Genomic DNA, 22232 nt, shown 5'->3' with positions numbered 1-22232 from the left:
TGGTCGCTGGTATGATTATTCGCTGACGTATTTGGTCGCTGGTATGATTATTCGCTGACGTATTTGGTCGCTGGTATGATTATTCGCTGACGTATTTGGTCGCTGGTATGATTATTCGCTGACGTATTTGGTCGCTGGTATGATTATTCGCTGACGTATTTGGTCGCTGGTATGATTATTCGCTGACGTATTTGGTCGCTGGTATGATTATTCGCTGACGTATTTGGTCGCTGGTATGATTATTCGCTGACGTATTTGGTCGCTGGTATGATTATTCGCTGACGTATTTGGTCGCTGGTATGATTATTCGCTGACGTATTTGGTCGCTGGTATGATTATTCGCTGACGTATTTGGTCGCTGGTATGATTATTCGCTGACGTATTTGGTCGCTGGTATGATTATTCGCTGACGTATTTGGTCGCTGGTATGATTATTCGCTGACGTATTTGGTCGCTGGTATGATTATTCGCTGACGTATTTGGTCGCTGGTATGATTATTCGCTGACGTATTTGGTCGCTGGTATGATTATTCGCTGACGTATTTGGTCGCTGGTATGATTATTCGCTGACGTATTTGGTCGCTGGTATGATTATTCGCTGACGTATTTGGTCGCTGGTATGATTATTCGCTGACGTATTTGGTCGCTGGTATGATTATTCGCTGACGTATTTGGTCGCTGGTATGATTGGAGGGAAAATTGTTTTGGGGGGGGCACTTGAGGAGGGGGAGGTGGGTTTTGGGACTCTGTTCAATTGGGAGCGGTTCGAACCCTATTGTTTGTTTCCCAGGTGTTGTTCAAGGGTCGCTAAGCCCCTTCAGAGTCGTTGGCTGCGGCGGAACGCTGTTTTTAAATCGTACGACCCCTGAGCAGACAGCCGACCCCTTTGGGGGAGGTCGAGGTGTTTTGTGTGGCCACAGTGTACCGTCGTGCTCAAGGGGGGGCGTTTCCGTGTGGTCAAGGGGGGCGTTTTTACCGTCGTGGTCAAGGGGTCGTATTACCGTCGTGTTCAAGGGTGTACCGTCGTGTTCAAGGGGGCGTATACCGTCGTGTTTAAGGGGGCGTATAACGTCGTGTTCAAGGGTGTTATACCGTCGTTTCAAGGGTGTTTACCGTCTGTCAAGGGTCGTTAAAACCCTGTGGTCAAGGGGGGTAAACCGTCGTGTCAAGGGTCGTATACGTCGTGTTTAAAGGGGGTTTTTACCGTCGTGTCAAGGGTGTATACCGTCGGTCAAGGGTTTTGTATTTCCGTCGTGTTTAAGGGGGTTATACGTCGTGTCAAGGGGGGCGTTTTATACCCTCGGTCAAAGGGGGTATTTTCCTCGGTTTTTAAAGGGGGTTATTCCCTGTTAAGGGTCGTAATACGTGTGTTAAGGGGGCGTATACCGTCGTTCAAGGGGTGTATTTACCTCGTGCTAAGGGTTTGTTACCGTCGTGGTCAAGGGTGTATACGTCGGTCAAGGGGGCGTTAACCGTCGTGTCAAGGGTGTATAACCCTCTGCTAAGGGGGCGTAATTTTCCCCGGGGGTCAAGGGTGTATATACCGTGTGTTTTAAGGGTGTTACGTCTGTTTAAGGGTCGTTATACCGTCGTGTTCAAGGGTTGTTATACCGTGTGGTTTTAAGGGGGTATATACCCTGTGGTCAAGGGGGCGATATACCGTCGTGTTCAAGGGTCGGGGGTTAAAACCGTCGTGGGGCAAGGGTCGTATATACCGTCGTGTTTAAAGGGGCGTTTAAACGTCGTGCTCAAGGGTCGTATATACCGTCGTGTTCAAGGGTCGTATTACCCTTGCTCAAGGGTCGTATATACGTCGTGGTCAAGGGGCGTTATACGGTGTCAAGGGTGTTTATACCGTCGTGGTCAAGGGTCGTATATACCCTCGTGTTTAAGGGTCGTATATCCCCTGTGTCAAGGGGGTTATACCCTCGTGTTCAAGGGTCGATAACCGTCGTGGTCAAAGGGGCGTATATACCCTCGTGTTTAAGGGAGTATATACCGTGTGTTCAAGGGGTATTACGTGTGTTAAGGGTCGTATATTTCCGTCGTGTTTAAGGGGGTTTAGATGACAAATTGCCTTAATTTATTTCCAGAGAAATTGTCAACAAGCGCCCAAGTCCCACCGTGTGACACGGCAGCTGGGACCCGTGTCCCTGGGATTTAGGGACTTGCTGGGAAATCCCTTATTAGGGGTTTTTTTTTCCCCCCCCCTCCCTCGGGCCCCCCCTGCCCCCCTTGGACTGGCCCCCAGGGGAGTGAACCTGGCACTTCCCAAGTGAAGTTATTTTTTTTTTTTTCCTTTTTTTTTGACAGTGTCACGCGTCCAGGCCTTCCCAGTGGTGGGGGGGGGGGAAGGAGGAGGAGGAAGGAGTGGGCGTGTGTGTGTGGAGGGGTGCGTGGGTTGAGGTGGGGGTGTGGGTGGGGTTTTGAGGAGGGGGGGGCGGGCCTTTTTTGGGGGGGGTTGTTTTTGGGGAAAAAGGGGGACCCCCCCCCCAAGAAATGTTGGGAGGAAGGAGGGGGGATGGGCGTGTGTGGGGGGGGGTGGTGGGTTGAGGTGGGGGGGGGGGGGGGTTTGAGGAGGGGGGGCTTCTCGGGGGGGGGGGGAAGGGGGGAGGGGGAGCGACCCCCCCCCCCCAAAGAATGCCTTCGTTAATTAGGGTAAAAGTTCAACATGTCTCTCGGAGGGTCTTTTGGTTTGGGCCCTTTGGGGGTGGAAGGGCCGCGGCCCCTTTCCCTACGTCGCCTCCCCGCTGCTGAAGGGGCGAGCCGTGTCGGGGCCACGTGCAAGCCTCCCCCCCCCCCCTACCTGCACGTGGTCGCAGCACGTGCATTTGCGCGTCCTGAGGGGGAGTAGTAGTACGACCCTTGATTTCGCCCTTATGTGGGGGTTTGGGAAAGGGGTGGGGGGCCCCTTCAACCTAGCCCCTTCCCTCTTCTGTTCCTTTCCCTTCTTGTTGTCTTCCTCCATTCCTTCTGTGTCCTAGGCTCTTACCCCTTCCTCCTCCTCTTCTTCCATCTCCCTCCTCTCCCACTGTGCTACCCCCCATTAAAACCACACATACACTTTTCCCCTTGCATCCCCTTCCCCTCTTTGTTCCTTTCTTCTCTTTTCTTCACCCCTTTCCTTCTGGTCTACTTTACCCTTCCTCCTCCCCCCCCTTTTCCATCCCCCCCCTTTTCTCCCCGTATAAATTCCCAAACCCCCACAAACATTCCCTTGCTCCCCCTTCCCACTGTTATTGTTTGGGTCCCCATCCATTTTTCGGTCCTAGGTCTTCCCCCCTCCTTCCCCCCCCCTTTTCCAACCCCTCTCTCCCATGTGTCCCAAACCCCCACACCAAACCCCAAACCACACCACCCCCGCTCCTGGTCGTTCCTCCAACACTCCCCCAGGTCGTTCCTCCAACACTCCCCCAGGGGAGGAGGTGGGCCCCATGTTTTTGAACCCCCCGTCCTATTTGGAGTTCCGGTGTCCCCCCCCCTCCCCCACAATTTCCACCAGTCCTGGTCGTTTCCCCAACACCCACAACCCCAGGTCGTTTCCCCAACACTTCCCCCCCCGGGGGTCCCCACCACACCCCCTAGGGGGGGGAGGGGGGGAGGTGGCCCCTTTGGGGGGGCCCGGGACAGGAATGGTTCAGTTGTAGGACAGTGGAGGGGGGGGAGGAGGGGGTTTTTCAAAAGGGGGTTTGCGCCCCCCCTCTGTGTGAAGGGTCGTGGAGGGCCCTCGTGGAGGGAGAGGGGAGAGAGAGAGAGTCCAGCACACACGTAGAGGAAGATAGGGAGAGGGAGGGAGAGCAAGCAAAGGGCCCCCCTGTAGGTGAATTTTTATGGGGAGAAAAAATGATGATTTTTGGAGGTTTTAAGTTGGAGGGGTTGACGACCACGAAGTCCCGTAACGACCACAGGGACGACCACCAGGTCCCCCCCGACCACAGGGAGACCCCCAAAAGGGCCCCCCCCAAAAGACCCAGGGGCCCCCCAGGCCCCTCGCCCGGGCACCCCCGGGGCCCCCCTAACCCCAACACACCGGTCCCCCCTCCCCCCCCCTTCCCCCCACCACCCCCCACCCCCCCCACCCCACCCAAAACCTCCCCCCCCCCCCTAACGACCCCGGCCCTCCCCCCCCCCATGGCCCTTTAATCCCCTGGTTCTGCTTTTCCCCCCTGGGTATAATTCCCACCCCAGTTGGTCTCCCTTTCCCCCCCCTTAACCTACCCCCCCCTTTTTCCCCAGTGTCGGCCCCCCCATTAACGTTTACTCCCTGGTTCTTCTTCTTCCCTTCTTCTTTCCCCCCCAGTGGGGGGGAATGTTATCTCCCCCGTGGGGATCTTTTATCTCCCCAGTGGGGATTGTCTTATCTCCCCAGTGGGGATACTGTCTTATCTCCCCAGTGGGGGATACTGTCTTATCTCCCCGTGGGGTGCTCTCTTATCTCCCCAGTGGGTGATACTGTCTTATCTCCCCAGTGGGGATACTGTCTTATCTCCCCAGTGGGGATCGTCTTATTCCCAGGGGGATGTTTTATCTCCCCCGTGGGTGTACTGTCTTATTTCCCCCGTGGGGATCTTCTTATCTCCCCAGTGGGTGATATGTCTTTTCCCCAGGGGGGATCTGTCTTTTCTCCCCGTGGGTGTTGTCTTATTCCCCCGTGGGGTGCTTCTTATTCCCCCGTGGGGGGTCTGTTTATCTCCCCAGGGGGGTACTGTTTCTCCCCGGGGGATGTTATCTCCCCCGGGGAACTGTCTATCTCCCCAGGGACTGTATCTCCCCGGGGGACGTCTATCCCCCCCGGGGAAACTTCTTTCCCGGGGGACCCTTTTCCCCCCGGGGAGCCCTCTATCCCCCCGGGGGCCCCTTTTTCCCCCCGGGGACTTTTATCTCCCCGGGACTGTCTATCTCCCCCAGGGACTGCTTATCTCCCCGACCCGGGCCCCACTTATCTCCCCTCTCCTGTTCCGGCTGGAGTTGGCGTCAGCGATATATCTCCCCGGCCAAGCCTCCGGGGTCAGCACCCCCTGGGGAGATTATCCCCTCCGTCAGCCCCAACGTCAGCTCTTCACCCCCCACCCCCCAAACTTCCCCCCCATCACAACCCCCTAATTTTTACCTCCCCACCCCTGCCCATCACCCCCCTGACATTACCCCCTTCTTATTTTCCCCCCACCTCCCCCCTTTTTCTCCCCCTTCCTGTCCATGGGGGTCCCCCCCCCTTTTCCCCCCTTCCCCCTTCCCTTTAAATCCCCCCCCCCCCCCCCCCCTGCCATCCCTTTGATCTCCCAAAAAGTATTTTTTCTTTTCTTTTCTTCCTTGGAGAGGTTTGGGGGGAAGAGTTTTGGGGGTGTTTGGGGTGACCCGGGGAGGAGCAGCGTGGTGGTGTGTGTGTGTGTGTGTGTTGGCTTGGAGATGGGTCAGCCCTTTAAAATGTGAGAAAATTTTTGTGTGGCGCCTTTCCCCCCCCCCCCCCTTCCCCCCTTCCCCAGTAAGCCAGTGTGTGGGCCCTTTCACGCTTGGAGTGGGGGGGGGAGGGGGGCTTCCCCCTCCCCCAAGAAGCCAGCTGTGTGGTTCACTGCGGGGGGGGGGGGGAGGGAGCCCCCCCCCCTTGTAAAAAACTGTGTGCCTTCATGCTGATGGGGTAGTAGTGGGTTAGTGGTCCTGGGGGGCCACCCGTTTAAGCCAGCTGTGCGGACCATGTCACTGCTGATGGGGTAGTAGTGGGTTAGTGGTCCTGCTGGAGGCCACCCGTTTAAGCCAAGTGTGTAGACCATGGTCCACTGTTTGATTTTGATGGGAAGGTTCTATTTTAATAAGTTTTTTATTTAGTTTTGTTTTTAGTCATAGTTATTAAGTTTATTTTTTTTTTTTTTGTATTTATTAGTAGTGGGTTAGTGGTCTGCTGGAGGCCACCCGTTTAAGCCAGCTGTGTAGACCATGTCACTGCTGATGGGGTAGTAGTGGGTTAGTGGTCCTGGGGGGCCACCCGTTTAAGCCAGCTGTGCGGACCATTTCACTGCTTGGAGTGGGGGGGAAGAAGGAGGGGAGGTCCCCCTTCCCCCCTTCCCCCAGTAAGCCAGCTGTGTGGACCATTTCACTGCTTGGAGTGGGGGGGAAGAAGGAGGGGAGGTCCCCCTTTCTCCCCTTCCCCCAGTAAGCCAGCTGTGTGGACCATGTCACTGCTGATGGGGTAGTAGTGGGTTAGTGGTCCTGGGGGGCCACCCGTTTAAGCCAGCTGTGTGGACCATGTCACTGCTGATGGGGTAGTAGTGGGTTAGTGGTCCTGGGGGGCCACAGGTTTAAACCAGCTGTGTGGACCATGTCACTGCTGATGGGGTAGTAGTGGGTTAGTGGTCCTGGGGGGCCACCCGTTTAAGCCAGCTGTGCGGACCATGTCACTGCTGATGGGGTAGTAGTGGGTTAGTGGTCCTGGGGGGCCACAGGTTTAAACCAGCTGTGTGGACCATGTCACTGCTGATGGGGTAGTAGTGGGTTAGTGGTCCTGGGGGGCCACAGGTTTAAACCAGCTGTGTGGACCATGTCACTGCTGATGGGGTAGTAGTGGGTTAGTGGTCCTGGGGGGCCACAGGTTTAAACCAGCTGTGTGGACCATGTCACTGCTGATGGGGTAGGGGGTTAGTGGTCCTGGGGGGCCACCCGTTTAAGCCAGCTGTGTGGGCCATTTCACTGCTTGGAGTTGTGGGGGGAAGGAGGAGGGGAGGTCCCCCTTCCCCCCTTCCCCCAGTAAGCCAGCTGTGTGGACCATGTCACTGCTGATGGGGTAGTAGTGGGTTAGTGGTCCTGGGGGGCCACAGGTTTAAACCAGCTGTGTGGACCATGTCACTGCTGATGGGGTAGTAGTGGGTTAGTGGTCCTGCTGGAGGCCACCCGTTTAAGCCAGCTGTTGCGGACCATGTCACTGCTGATGGGGTAGTAGTGGGTTAGTGGTCCTGGGGGGCCACAGGTTTAAACCAGCTGTGTGGACCATGTCACTGCTGATGGGGTAGTAGTGGGTTAGTGGTCCTGGGGGGCCACAGGTTTAAACCAGCTGTGTGGACCATGTCACTGCTGATGGGGTAGTAGTGGGTTAGTGGTCCTGGGGGGCCACCCGTTTAAGCCAGCTGTGCGGACCATGTCACTGCTGATGGGGTAGTAGTGGGTTAGTGGTCCTGGGGGGCCACAGGTTTAAACCAGCTGTGTGGACCATGTCACTGCTGATGGGGTAGTAGTGGGTTAGTGGTCCTGGGGGGCCACAGGTTTAAACCAGCTGTGTGGACCATGTCACTGCTGATGGGGTAGTAGTGGGTTAGTGGTCCTGGGGGGCCACAGGTTTAAACCAGCTGTGTGGACCATGTCACTGCTGATGGGGTAGTAGTGGGTTAGTGGTCCTGGGGGGCCACAGGTTTAAACCAGCTGTGTGGACCATGTCACTGCTGATGGGGTAGTAGTGGGTTAGTGGTCCTGGGGGGCCACAGGTTTAAACCAGCTGTGTGGACCATTTCACTGCTTGGAGTTGTGGGGGGAAGGAGGAGGGGAGGTCCCCCTTTCTCCCCTTCCCCCAGTAAGCCAGCTGTGTGGACCATGTCACTGCTGATGGGGTAGTAGTGGGTTAGTGGTCCTGGGGGGCCACCCGTTTAAGCCAGCTGTTGCGGACCATGTCACTGCTGGGGGGTAGTGGGTTAGTGGTCCTGGGGGGCCACAGGTTTAAACCAGCTGTGTGGACCATGTCACTGCTGATGGGGTAGTAGTGGGTTAGTGGTCCTGGGGGGCCACCCGTTTAAGCCAGCTGTGCGGACCATGTCACTGCTGATGGGGTAGTAGTGGGTTAGTGGTCCTGGGGGGCCACAGGTTTAAACCAGCTGTGTGGACCATTTCACTGCTTGGAGTGGGGGGGAAGAAGGAGGGGAGGTCCCCCTTCCCCCCTTCCCCCCTTCCCCCATTCCTCATTCACTCCACCCCCCCCCCCCCCCCCCCCCCCCCCCCCCCCCCCCCCCCCCCCCCCCCCCCGCCCCCTGACCATCCTCTGATCCTCCAAACAGTATTTTTTCTTTTCTTTTCTTCCTTGGAGAGGTTTGGGAGGGAAGAGTTTGGAGGTGTTGGAGTGACCGGGCAGGAGCAGCAGCTGGTGTGTGTGTGTGTGTGTGTGTGGCTTGGAGATGGGTCAGCCACCTTTAACACATGTGAGATATTTATGCTGTGGCGCCTCCCCCCTTTTCCCCCCTTCCCCCTTCCCCCCCTTCCCCCAGTAAGCCAGCTGTGTGGGCCATTTCACTGCTTGGAGTGGGGGGGAAGAAGGAGGGGAGGTCCCCCTTTCTCCCCTTCCCCCAGTAAGCCAGCTGTGTGGACCATTTCACTGCTTGGAGTTGTGGGGGGGAAGGAGGAGGGGAGGTCCCCCTTCCCCCCTTCCCCCAGTAAGCCAGCTGTGTGGGCCATTTCACTGCTTGGAGTGGGGGGGAAGAAGGAGGGGAGGTCCCCCTTTCTCCCCTTCCCCCAGTAAGCCAGCTGTGTGGACCATTTCACTGCTTGGAGTTGTGGGGGGGAAGGAGGAGGGGAGGTCCCCCTTCCCCCCTTCCCCCAGTAAGCCAGCTGTGTGGGCCATTTCACTGCTTGGAGTGGGGGGGAAAAAGGAGGGGAGGTCCCCCTTTCTCCCCTTCCCCCAGTAAGCCAGCTGTGTGGACCATTTCACTGCTTGGAGTGGGGGGGAAGGAGGAGGGGAGGTCCCCCCTTCCCCCAGTAAGCCAGCTGTACGTACCATTTCACTGCTGGGGGAGGGGTAGGTAATGGGGCTACCCATTAAGCCAGCTGTGCGGACCATGTCACTGCTGATGGGGTAGGGGGTTAGTGGTCCTGGGGGCCACCAGTTAAGCCAGCTGTGCGGACCATGTCACTGCTGGGGGGGTAGTGGTGGTCCTGGGGGCCACAGGTTTAAACCAGCTGTGTGGACCATGTCACTGCTCGGGGAGGGGGGGTCCTGGGGCCACCCGTTAAGCCAGCTGTGCGGACCATGTCACTGCTGGGGGAGGGGGGTCCTGGGGCCTTCCGTTAAGCCAGCTGTGCGGACCATGTCACTGCTGGGGGGTAGTGGGTTAGTGGTCCTGGGGGGCCACCCGTTTAAGCCAGCTGTGTGGACCATGTCACTGCTGATGGGGTAGTAGTGGGTTAGTGGTCCTGGGGGCCACCCGTTTAAGCCAGCTGTGCGGACCATGTCACTGCTGATGGGGTAGTAGTGGGTTAGTGGGCCTGGGGGGCCACCCGTTTAAGCCAGCTGTGCGGACCATGTCACTGCTGATGGGGTAGTAGTGGGTTAGTGGTCCTGGGGGGCCACCCGTTTAAGCCAGCTGTGCGGACCATGTCACTGCTGATGGGGTAGTAGTGGGTTAGTGGTCCTGCTGGAGGCCACCCGTTTAAGCCAGCTGTGTAGACCATGTCACTGCTGATGGGGTAGTAGTGGGTTAGTGGTCCTGCTGGAGGCCACCCGTTAAGCCAGCTGTGTAGACCATGTCACTGCTGATGGGGTAGTAGCGGGTTAGTGATCCTGGAGGCCACCCGTTTACGCCAGCTGTACACAGGACCACGTCACTCCGGCAGTGAAACACAACCCCCCCCCCCACTCCCCCACTCCCCCCCCCGTGTCCACAACAGAAATCACCGCAAAACACAAAAGTCTTTTTTTTTCCACAATAGACCTGGACCGTGTGTAGTTAGGTTCAGAAACACCCTGGTAATTAACCGTGTGTAATTAACCGTATGTAAATAACCGTATGTAAATAACCGTGTGTAAATAACCGTATTTAAATAACCGTATGTAAATAACCGTATTTAAATAACCGTGTGTAAATAACCGTGTGTAATTAACCGTATGTAATTAACCGTGTGTAATTAAACGTGTGTAATTAACTGTATGTAAATAATCGTATGTAAATAACCGTGTGTAATTAACCGTGTGCAATTAACCGTGTATAATTAACCGTGTGTAAATAACCGTGTGTAATTAACCGTATGTAAATAACCGTGTGTAAGTAACCGTGTGTAATTAATCGTGTGTAATTAACCGTGTGCAATTACACTCTCTGTACTCGTTAGTGTATAACAGCTTCGTCCAGTTAATAGTTGACCTCAAAGGAATACAGTGAATTCGCACTGCACTAACCATTCATTTAATGGCCATTAGAAGTGTAGAATGAAACGGGAGTTTACAAGAATGGTCCGAGGGGGGGGTCTGGGGGGAGGTGGTCTGTGTCTGGGTGGTCTGAATAGACCCACCCCCCCCTACACTACCAACACAATTAACCAGGAAGTGAACTTGTTTTATTTTATTAATTGTAGTTTGGGAAATTGTTTGATACAAAACACAAACACAAACCCATTACATTTTGCTCCCTGGTGGCCATAGGGTTTAGATTTGTGTATGTTTAACACATGATTTACGTTCTTAAGTGCTCGTACATCTCCATTAGAATGTGACAGTTCTACAATTAATGTGTTTCTCAACTCGTTACAGAAATTACAGTTTTAATTCGTGGATAAATTACAGGATTAATGGGTTAAGGTGACTTACTGTATCTATAATACAGCAGGGTAATGTATTCAAGTTTTAATTCGTGGATAAGTTACAGGATTAATGGGTTAAGGTGACTTACTGTATCTATAATACAGCAGGGTAATGTATTCAAGTTTTAATTCGTGGATAAATTACAGGATTAATGGGTTAAGGTGACTTACTGTATCTATAATACAGCAGGGTAATGTATTCAAGTTTTAATTCGTGGATAAGTTACAGGATTAATGGGTTAAGGTGACTTACTGTATCTATAATACAGCAGGGTAATGTATTCAAGTTTTAATTCGTGGATAAATTACAGGATTAATGGGTTAAGGTGACTTACTGTATCTGTAATACAGCAGGGTAATGTATTCAAGTTTCGTAGAGTGTTATTGATAAAAACTACAGTGTGACACGTGCATCTATCGTGTGTGTGGGGTAATAGATATGCCATGGTTTAGGTTGCATGGAGTTCTACACTCCCCAGTGGTATGTGAAGACATGGCCACTGCGAAGACATGGTGGCTTCCAGTGGCATGGCCCGTGTCATTACCAGTGGGCATTGCCCGTGTCATTACCAGTGGGCATGGCCCGTGTCATTACCAGTGGCATGGCCCGTGTCATTACCAGTGGGCATGGCCCGTGTCATTACCAGTGGCAAGGCCCGTGTCATTACCAGTGGCATGGCCCGTGTCATTACCAGTGGCATGGCCCGTGTCATTACCAGTGGGCATGGCCCGTGTCATTACCAGTGGGCATGGCCCCGTGTCATTACCAGTGGGCATGGCCCGTGTCATTACCAGTGGGCATGGCCCGTGTCATTACCAGTGGCAAGGCCCGTGTCATTACCAGTGGCATGGCCCGTGTCATTACCAGTGGGCATGGCCCCGTGTCATTACCAGTGGGCATGGCCCGTGTCATTACCAGTGGGCATGGCCCGTGTCATTACCAGTGGCAAGGCCCGTGTCATTACCAGTGGCATGGCCCGTGTCATTACCAGTGGGCATGGCCCGTGTCATTACCAGTGGCATGGCCCGTGTCATTACCAGTGGCATGGCCCGTGTCATTACCAGTGGGCATGGCCCGTGTCATTACCAGTGGGCATGGCCCCGTGTCATTACCAGTGGGCATGGCCCGTGTCATTACCAGTGGGCATGGCCCGTGTCATTACCAGTGGGCATGGCCCGTGTCATTACCAGTGGCATGGCCCGTGTCATTACCAGTGGGCATGGCCCGTGTCATTACCAGTGGGCGGGATAATAGAGTTTATTCGTCTGTTATAGCGACAGTGTAATTGTGAGGGGGGGTCCTCCCTCCTCCCCCTCCCCCCCTTTCCCCCCTTCTGTCTGTCTGATCTACAACCTCCCCCTCCCCCCTCCCCTCTCCCCCCTCCTCCTCTCCTCTCTCTGAGGGGTAGTTTCCACACACCAGCTGGTAGCGGCGACAGGTTTTGAGGGGGGGAAGGGGGGAAGGGGAATCCACCGAATGGAAAAAGGGAGAGACATTGAAAAGTGAAGGAGTATGGGAATCCACCAAATGGAAAAAGGGAGAGACATTTAAAAGTGAAGGAGTATGGGAACCCACCAAATGGAAAAAAGGAGAGACATTTAAAAGTGAAGGAGTATGGGAATCTACCAAATGGAAAAAGGGAGAGACATTGAAAAGTGAAGGAGTATGGGAACCCACCAAATGGAAAAAAAGAAAAAAGGAGAGACTTTTGAAAGAGAAGGAGTATTGATTGACCACCACGACTTCCTGGTGATGTAGACAGCTTTCCATGAGAGAGGGGGGGGAGGGGGTGGGTGGGGGGGGGGGCCTGGCTCCAGGCTAGAGGGAGGGAGGGAGGGTAGGAGGTGGAGGGAGGGAGGGGGGGTGGTGTCAGGCCAGGCACACACGCTCTCTCTCTCTCGAAGGTTCGATCGGTCAGCAGGAGGAGGGAAGGGAGGGGAGGGGGTGTGGGGGGAGGGGAGAGAGAGGGGGAGGAACTCCCCTCTCAAGATTATTTCTTTTATTTTTTCTTTTTCTTTTTTTTTCTTTTTTTTAAAATCGTTAGTTGATCTTGACCGGCAGACCTGGTCGTGCTGAAGAGAGGGGGGGGGGGGAGGAGGGGGGTGGGGGGTCGTACGTTCGTCCTCCAGGGGGGGGGGGAGGGGAGGGTGGTTAAAACGACGTGGTCGTGGTCCTCCACCTCCTCCTCCTCCACCTCCAACAGGGTTGTTCGGTAGTTAGCGCAGGCTGTTCGGTAGTTAGCGCAGCAGCCCCCCCTCCCCCCCTTCCCCTTCCCCCACCTCCCGGGTGATTCTGGAAAACTCCCCAACTCCCCAATCCCCCTTACCCCAACCCCCGTCTCTCTCTCTCTCTCTCTCTCTCTCTCTCTCTCTCTCTCTCTCTCTCTCTCTCTCTCTCTCCCTCTCTCTTTCCCCCCGCGCATGTGAGCGCCGTGAATTGGGGGGGGGGGGGGACGTGCAGACTCTCAAATTTGTAACCGGGGCGCTTTGTTAGGCGAGGTGGGGGGGCGGGGTGTGTATGAAGGTCAAAGGTGAAGGGTAAAGCAAGGTGGAAGACGAGACAAAATGGTGGTTTGGGGATGAGCCACCTTGGATATATATATATATATATATATATATATATATATATACATCATCAGGGAAGACACGAGAGAGAAATATAACAGTGTGTTGATATATCAACTGACTGTTATATTTCTTCTCTCTTGTGTCTCCCCTGATGATGTGATTATGACACGAAAGTGCACTTGGGAACTTATCGTGTTTCATTTTCCCCCGAAGTGGACTCATAGGAATATCTTGATCACGCGCAAAATTGTGATCCTTTCCAATATATATATATATATATATATATATATATATATATATATATATATATATATATATATATATATATATATATATTCTAGTCTGAGTCAGGTATCCATGTTATCGACCAAACCCCAACTTCCCCCTTAGGGGTGGATGAACAGCTGAGTTGACTGTGGGCCGACTGCCCACGACCAGGATTCGAACCCATGCGGCTATAGCCGCTACACCACGAGGGTATGGGTAAGGGGATCGTCCCAAGTCTCTCCTTTTTTAAAGGGGGGGGGAGAAGAGAGGGTCGTGTGGGCCATGGGAAGGGGGGGGGGGAGAGGAGAGCGCCCCCCCATGTGTGTGGGTCGAAGTCGACCAGATATCTGGTCGTTTGCATGGTGTGGGGGGCGGGGGGGGGACGAGGAGGAGGGGGGGGGAGCCAACGCGACACCCAGGGAGAGCGCCTTGGCCCACCGTGGGTGGAATGAATTGCAACTGGAATTGTGCGGGATGGGGGCCGTCCATTTCCGAATTCAGGTTGATGGTCTGGCGGACGAGGGACGAGGTAGTTCGAGGATCACTAGATGGTCGTTAGGTAGTTGAGTCTCGAGGCCAGTCGCGCCGCGCGATCGCTGCGTTCTGATTGGTGGATGGGTGTGGAAACAGTCCAATGACATTGGATTCGTTCTCATTGGCTGCTAGTGTGATGGAGGAATGTCTCCATCACAACCTTATGGCACATAGAGGGAAAGGGAGAGGGAGAGGGAGAGGGAAGGGGGCCTTATTCCCCTCCTCTCCCAGCCTGGCTAACGAGGCAGAGTGTGTCTCTGGGTCATTGCAAGGACCCCGGGTTCGAACCCTGGCCTTCCCACACAGACACACACAGAACCCGGGCTAACGAAGCGCTGTGCGTGAATACTCCCCCCCCCCCTCCCCCTCTCCCCCCCTGGGGGGTTTCGAACACTTGTTTATGTGTGTCACGTAACCCGCGCGCGCGTGGGGGCCCCCTCCCCCCCCCCCCCCCCCCCCCCACCTTCCCCTGCGTTGTCGCTCAGCCGTCGCAAAGTTTTTAGTGGCTGACACTCTCTCTCTCTCTCTCTCTCTCTCTCTCTCTCTCTCTCTCTCTCTCTCTCTCTCTCTCTCTCCTGGGGTGGGCGTGGGCGCGTGGGGGCGTGGAGAGACATTGGAGACACACACACACAGACATCGTGTCACCCCATCCACGACCGCTTGGGGAGGGGGGGGGAGCTGTGCTCTCCCCCCCACCCCCCCACTGGGCGAAGGAGGGGGTGGCCGGAGACGAGCGGACCACCCCCACCCACCCACACCCCCCATCTATCTATCTATCTATCCATCTATCTATCTATGTCTATCTCTGTCGTACACACAAGCAGGTGGCCAGACACACCCCATCTATCTATCTACCCATCCATCTATCTATCTATGTCTCTCTCTCTCTGTCTTACACACAAGCAGGTGGCCAGACACACCCCATCTATCTATCTACCCATCCATCTATCTATCTGTGTCTCTCTATCTCTGTCTTACACACAAGCAGGTGACCAGACACACCCCATCTATCTATCTATCCATCCATCTATCTATCTATGTCTCTCTATCTCTGTCTTACACACAAGCAGGTGGCCAGACACACCCCATCTATCTATGTATCTATCCATCTATCTATCTATGTCTCTCTATCTCTGTCTTACACACAAGCAGGTGGCCAGACACACCCCATCTATTTATCTATCCATCCATCTATCTATCTATGTCTCTCTATCTCTGTCGTACACACAAGCAGGTGGCCAGACACACCCCATCTATCTATCTATCCATCCATCTATCTATCTATGTCTCTCTATCTCTGTCGTACACACAAGCAGGTGGCCAGATACACCCCATCTATCTATCTACCCATCCATCTATCTATCTATGTCTCTCTCTCTCTGTCTTACACACAAGCAGGTGGCCAGACACACCCCATCTATCTATCTACCCATCCATCTATCTATCTATGTCTCTCTATCTCTGTCGTACACACAAGCAGGTGGCCAGACACACACATGCACACAAGGGAGGGTGTTGGAGGAAGACCAAGGAGGGGGGGTTTATATATCCCCCCCCCTCCCCTCTCCAGGGTAGACACACACACACAGTAGATGTAGATACACACACACACGGTAGATGTAGAGTGTGTATATTAAAGGGTCTCATGATGTTTATTTGTCATTTTTTTCTCTTTGCAGTTCATGAATGAGAAGATCGGAGGCGTGGAGGGTACGAAACTGGACGAAGACTTCGTGGAGATGGAGAGGGTGAGTGTGTGTGTTCCCCCCCCCCCCCTCCCGGACCTCGAGTCCCACTCGAAGCCTTGTGGAGTGTCCAACGACACTCCTCAGGGGCGCCCCGTGCCCCTTAGGGGCGCCCCATGGCTCCCCCAAGGGCCCTTTCCTTTCAGGTCTGAGGTATGGAGATGGATCAGTGGGAGGGAGGGAGGGTGTGTGGAGGGGTGAAGACAGGTGGGAGAAGTTTTGGACCCCATGGTGTGTGTAGGGGGGTCTGGAGGGCCTTTGCCGGGGGGGGGGTCTGAGGGCCTTTGCCAGGTGGGGAGGGGGGTCTAAAGACCTTTGCCAGGTGGGGGGGTCTGAAGACCTTTGCCTGAGGGGGGTCTGAAGACCTTTGCCTGAGGGGGTCTGAAAACCTTTGCCTGGGGGGTCTGAGGACCTTTGCCTGAGGGGGGTCTGAAGACCTTTGCCTGAGGGGGGTCTCAAGACCTTTGCCTGAGGGGGGTCTGAAGACCTTTGCCTGGGGGGTCTGAAAACCTTTGCCTGGGGGGTCTGAAGACCTTTGCCTGGGGGGTCTGAAAACCTTTGCCTGGGGGGGTCTGAAGACCTTTGCCTGGGGGAGGGTCTGAGGACCTTTGCCTGGGGGGGTCTGAAAACCTTTGCCGGGGGGGTCTGAAGACCTTTGCCTGGGGGAGGGTCTGAGGACCTTTGCCTGGGGGGGTCTGAAAACCTTTGCCTGGGGGGGTCTGAAGACCTTTGCCTGGGGGAGGGTCTGAGGACCTTTGCCTGGGGGGGTCTGAAAACCTTTGCCTGGGGGGGTCTGCGGACCCTGTCCTGGGCTGCACAGGAGCGTGTCCTGGGCTGCACAGGAGCGTGTCCTGGGCTGCTGAGGACTGTGTCCTGGGCTGCACAGGAGCGTGTCCTGGGCTGCACAGGAGCGTGTCCTGGGCTGCTGAGGACTGTGTCCTGGGCTGCACAGGAGCGTGTCCTGGGCTGCTGAGGACTGTGTCCTGGGCTGCACAGGAGCGTGTCCTGGGCTGCTGAGGAGCGTGTCCTGGGCTGCACAGGAGCGTGTCCTGGGCTGCTGAGGACTGTGTCCTGGGCTGCACAGGAGCGTGTCCTGGGCTGCACAGGAGCGTGTCCTGGGCTGCTGAGGAGCGTGTCCTGGGCTGCACAGGAGCGTGTCCTGGGCTGCTGAGGAGCGTGTCCTGGGCTGCACAGGAGCGTGTCCTGGGCTGCTGAGGACTGTGTCCTGGGCTGCACAGGAGCGTGTCCTGGGCTGCACAGGAGCGTGTCCTGGGCTGCACAGGAGCGTGTCCTGGGCTGCTGAGGACTGTGTCCTGGGCTGCACAGGAGCGTGTCCTGGGCTGCACAGGAGCGTGTCCTGGGCTGCTGAGGAGCGTGTCCTGGGCTGCACAGAAGCGTGTCCTGGGCTGCTGAGGACTGTGTCCTGGGCTGCACAGGAGCGTGTCCTGGGCTGCACAGGAGCGTGTCCTGGGCTGCTGAGGAGCGTGTCCTGGGCTGCACAGGAGCGTGTCCTGGGCTGCTGAGGAGCGTGTCCTGGGCTGCACAGGAGCGTGTCCTGGGCTGCTGAGGAGCGTGTCCTGGGCTGCACAGGAGCGTGTCCTGGGCTGCTGAGGAGCAGGTCCTAGGCTGCTGAGTAGCGTGTCCTGGGCTGCTGAGGAGCGTGTCCTGGGCTGCTCAGGGGCGTGTCCTGGGATGCTGAGGACCGTGTCCTGGGCTGCACAGGAGCGTGTCCTGGGCTGCTCAGGAGCGTGTCCTGGGCTGCTGAGGAGCGTGTCCTGGGCTGCTCAGGAGCGTGTCCTGGGCTGCTTAGGAGCGTGTCCTGGGCTGCTCACGAGCGTGTCCTGGGCTGCTCAGGGGCGTGTCCTGGGCTGCTCACGAGCGTGTCCTGGGCTGCTGAGGACTGTGTCCTAGGCTGCTGAGTAGCGTGTCCTGGGCTGCTGAGTAGCGTGTCCTGGGCTGCTCAGGAGCGTGTCCTGGGCTGCACAGGAGCGTGTCCTGGGCTGCTGAGGACTGTGTCCTGGGCTGCTGAGGACCGGGAGAACCATCCAGCCAGCTAGGAAGGGAACACGACAGTGAACCTTGGCTGTGCGGGGCCGCAGAGTTGACCCCGCCCCACCCCACCCCGCCCCAACCCACCCCACCCCGCCCCATCCCACCCCTCACAGCCCCAGCATCAGGCACACCCGCCCCCGCGCCGCCCACGTCCTTCCACCCGACCTTCTACACACGGCCCCGCCGCCCACGTCCTTCTACACCCGACCTTCTACACCCGGCCCCGCCGCCCACGTCCTTCCACCCGACCTTCTACACCCGCCCCCCGCGCCGCCCACGTCCTTCTACACCCGACCTTCTACACTCGGCCCCCGCCGCCACGCCCTTCCACCCAACCTTCTACACCCGCCCCCGCCGCCGCCCACACGTCTTCTACCCGACCTTCTACACCCGTTCACACCCTCCACCCACCTTCGTCAGCCCTCCACACCCTCCACAAGACCCGTAGCTTCCCTCCACACCCTCCACAAACTCCCAGCTTCCCTCCACGCCCTCCAAAAGACCCTAGCCTCCCTCCACACCCTCCACAAGACCCCCTACCTTCCCTCCACAAGAACCCCTACCTTCCCTCCACAAGACTCCTACCTTCCCTCCACACCGGGGCCAGAGCCCATGACCACACGATGTGTGTCCGCGTTTTGATCCTTCGAAGAAGGTGTTGTATGTCATTATCTGCCCCCCGCTTACACTCCCTCCCCCCCACCCCCCTTCCCCCCTCCTTATGGGCGTAAGGGCGAGAATCACATTAGATGCTGGGGGGCGCGCCGCGCCCCCCCATGTGGGGGGAGGGGGGACTTTAAAGGCCCCCCCTCCACTGCCCCCAGAGGTCTATCGATACCCTCCAACACTGATGTCCTCCAACACTGATACCCTCCAACACTGATGTCCTCCAACACTGATACCCTCCAACACTGATGTCCTCCAACACTGATACCCTCCAACACTGATGTCCTCCAACACTGATACCCTCCAACACAGATGTCCTCCAACACTGATACCCTCCAACACTGATACCCTCCAACACTGATACCCTCCAACACTGATGTCCTCCAACACTGATGTCCTCCAACACTGATGTCCTCCAACACTGATGTCCTCCTACACTGATGTCCTCCAACACTGATGTCCTCCAACACATACCCTCCAACACTGATGTCCTCCAACACTGATACCCTCCAACACTGATGTCCTCCAACACTGATACCCTCCAACACTGATGTCCTCCTACACTGATACCCTCCAACACTGATGTCCTCCAACACTGATGTCCTCCAACACTGATACCCTCCAACACTGATGTCCTCCAACACTGATACCCTCCAACACTGATGTCCTCCAACACTGATACCCTCCAACACTGATGTCCTCCAACACTGATACCCTCCAACACTGATACCCTCCAACACTGATGTCCTCCAACACTGATACCCTCCAACACTGATGTCCTCCAACACTGATACCCTCCAACACTGATACCCTCCAACACTGATGTCCTCCAACACTGATGTCCTCCAACACTGATGTCCTCCAACTCTGATACCCTCCAACACTGATGTCCTCCTACACTGATGTCCTCCAACACTAATACCCTCCAACACTGATGTCCTCCAACACTGATACCCTCCAACACTGATGTCCTCCAACACTGATGCCCTCCAACTCTGATGTCCTCCAACACTGATGTCCTCCAACACTGATATCCTCCAACACTGATGTCCTCCAACACTGATGCCCTCCAACACTGATGTCCTCCAACACTGATGTCCTCCAACACTGATGTGCTCCACACTGATACCCTCCAACACTGATATCCTCCAACACTGATACCCTCCAACACTGATATCCTCCAACACTGATACCCTCCAACACTGATGTCCTCCAACACTGATACCCTCCAACACTGATGTCCTCTAACACTGATACCCTCCAACACTGATGTCCTCCAACACTGATACCCTCCAACACTGATGTCCTCCAACACTGATGTCCTCCTCACTGATACCCTCCAACACTGATACCCTCCGACACTGAAGTCCTCCAACACTGATACCCTCCAACACTGATACCCTCCAACACTGATACCCTCCAACACTGATGTCCTCCAACACTGATACCCTCCAACACTGATGTCCTCCAACACTGATGTCCTCCTCACTGATACCCTCCAACACTGATATCCTCCAACACTGATACCCTCCAACACTGATATCCTCCAACACTGATACCCTCCAACACTGATTCCCTCCAACACTGATATCCTCCAACACTGATACCCTCCAACACTGATACCCTCCAACACTGATATCCTCCAACACTGATATCATCCAACACTGATACCCTCCAACACTGATATCCTCCAACACTGATACCCTCCAACACTGATACCCTCCAACACTGATATCCTCCAACACTGATATCATCCAACACTGATACCCTCCAACACTGATACCCTCCAACACTGATACCCTCCAACACTGATGTCCTCCAACACTGATATCCTACAACACTGATGTCCTCCAACACTGATACCCTCCAACACTGATGTCCTCCAACACTGATATCCTACAACACTGATGTCCTCCAACACTGATACCCTCCAACACTGATGTCCTCCTACACTGATACCCTCCAACACTGATACCCTCCAACACTGATGTCCTCCAACACTGATACCCTCCAACACTGATGGTTTTCTTATGCTGAAGGACACGTACATAAGGTCAAAAAAAAAGGAATGAGTCAGTGTACATCATTGTGGCGTGGCCTGTGTACGTACACTAGGGAGGGTGTAGTGTGTTGTTTGGGGGGGGGGGGGGTGTCGTGTGGTGGTGTGAGGTGAGGGAAAGCAATCTCTCTCTCTCTCTCTCTCTCTCTCTCTCTCTCTCTCTCTCTCTCTCTCTCTCTCTCTCTCTCTCTCTCTCCCTCACTGCAGGTGTGAGGTGGTGTCGTCAGTAATGAGGCGTGGGCGTCAGGAGTGCGTGGTGGTGGGGGGGGGGGGGCCACACACGCCGCTGGACCCGCTTTCATACTCCCGCCTCGCCCCCCCCCCCCCCGTGGGCTGGTGTACCCCCCCCCCCGGGGGGGGGAACTCCTGGCATTTCTCTCCCGTCCCCTGGGGGGGAGGGCGCAGGCGCGCCGTGTGGGCTGACGCGCGGTGAGGCGTGGGTGTCGCGGCTGACGAAGAGGCGTGGTAATGAAGGTGGCGTGTGTGTGTGTGTGTGTGTGTGTGTGTGTGTGGGAGGGGGGTACGGTGGGGGGCGGCGCGCGTGTGGGGGGAGGGGGCGTGCGTGCGCGCGCGCGCGCACGCACGCACGCCCTTCTATTGTCCTTTGACTTATTGTTCATCCTCGTGGTCTTATTACCTGTGGGGGTGGGCTCTGGGTGGGTTGTGGGTGGGGTGGGTTGTGGATGGGGTGGGGTGGGCGCCGGATTGTGGGTTGTGGGGTTAGATGGGCGCCAGATAGTGGGATGGGGGGTGCTCTGGGTGGGTTGTGGGTGGGTTGGGCGCCGGATAGTGGGTTGTGGGGTTAGGTGGGTGCCAGATAGTGGGTTGGGGGGTGCTCTGGGTGGGTTGTGGGAGGGTTGGGCGCCGGATAGTGGGTTGTGGGGTTAGGTGGGTGCCTGATAGTGGGTTGGGGGGTGCTCTGGGTGGGTTGTGGGTGGGATGGGCGCCGGATAGTGGGTTGTGGGGTTAGGTGGGTGCCAGATAGTGGGTTGGGGGGTGCTCTGGGTGGGTTGTGGGTGGGATGGGCGCCGGGTAGTGGGTTGTGGGGTTAGGTGGGTGCCAGATAGTGGGTTGGGGGGTGCTCTGGGTGGGTTGTGGGAGGGTTGGGCGCCGGATAGTGGGTTGTGGGGTTAGGTGGGTGCCAGATAGTGGGTTGGGGGGTGCTCTGGGTGGGTTGTGGGTGGGATGGGCGCCGGGTAGTGGGTTGTGGGGTTAGGTGGGCGCCAGATAGTGGGTTGGGGGGTGCTCTGGGTGGGTTGTGGGTGGGTTGGGCGCCGGATAGTGGGTTGTGGGGTTAGGTGGGTGCCAGATAGTGGGTTGGGGGGTGCTCTGGGTGGGTTGGGCGCCGGATAGTGGGTTGTGGGGTTAGGTGGGCGCCAGATAGTGGGTTGGGGGGTGCTCTGGATGGGTTGTGGGTGGGATGGGCGCCGGATAGTGGGTTGTGGGGTTAGGTGGGCGCCAGATAGTGGGTTGGGGGGTGCTCTGGGTGGGTTGTGGGTGGGATGGGCGCCGGATAGTGGGTTGTGGGGTTAGGTGGGTGCCTGATAGTGGGTTGGGGGGTGCTCTGGGTGGGTCGTGGGTGGGGTGGGCGCCGGATAGTGGGTTGTGGGGTTAGGTGGGCGCCAGATAGTGGGTTGGGGGGTGCTCTGGGTGAGTTGTGGGTGGGATGGGCGCCGGGTAGTGGGTTGTGGGGTTAGGTGGGCGCCAGATAGTGGGTTGGGGGGTGCTCTGGGTGGGTTGTGGGTGGGGTGGGCGCCGGATAGTGGGTTGGGGGAAGGTTGTAGAGAGGTGGGTAG

General features: G+C 56.3%; 1 protein-coding gene across 10 annotated transcripts in view; it reads left to right on the top strand.

The window, feature by feature from the left end:
* The window catches only part of EndoA (SH3 domain containing GRB2 like, endophilin-A), a 269917-nt gene that overhangs the window by 155656 nt on the left and 92029 nt on the right, over nucleotides 1-22232 (top strand). For all 10 annotated transcript variants that reach the window (XM_071662140.1, XM_071662138.1, XM_071662135.1 and 7 more), the window contains exon 3: nucleotides 15594-15662. In XM_071662140.1, coding sequence (XP_071518241.1) covers nucleotides 15594-15662 — 69 coding nt within the window. The remainder of the gene's footprint in view (nucleotides 1-15593; nucleotides 15663-22232) is intronic.

This window comes from Panulirus ornatus, chromosome 5, assembly GCF_036320965.1.
Source record: "Panulirus ornatus isolate Po-2019 chromosome 5, ASM3632096v1, whole genome shotgun sequence".
Classification (NCBI taxonomy): domain Eukaryota; kingdom Metazoa; phylum Arthropoda; class Malacostraca; order Decapoda; family Palinuridae; genus Panulirus; species Panulirus ornatus.
This window is presented reverse-complemented; position numbering and strand designations above follow the sequence as displayed.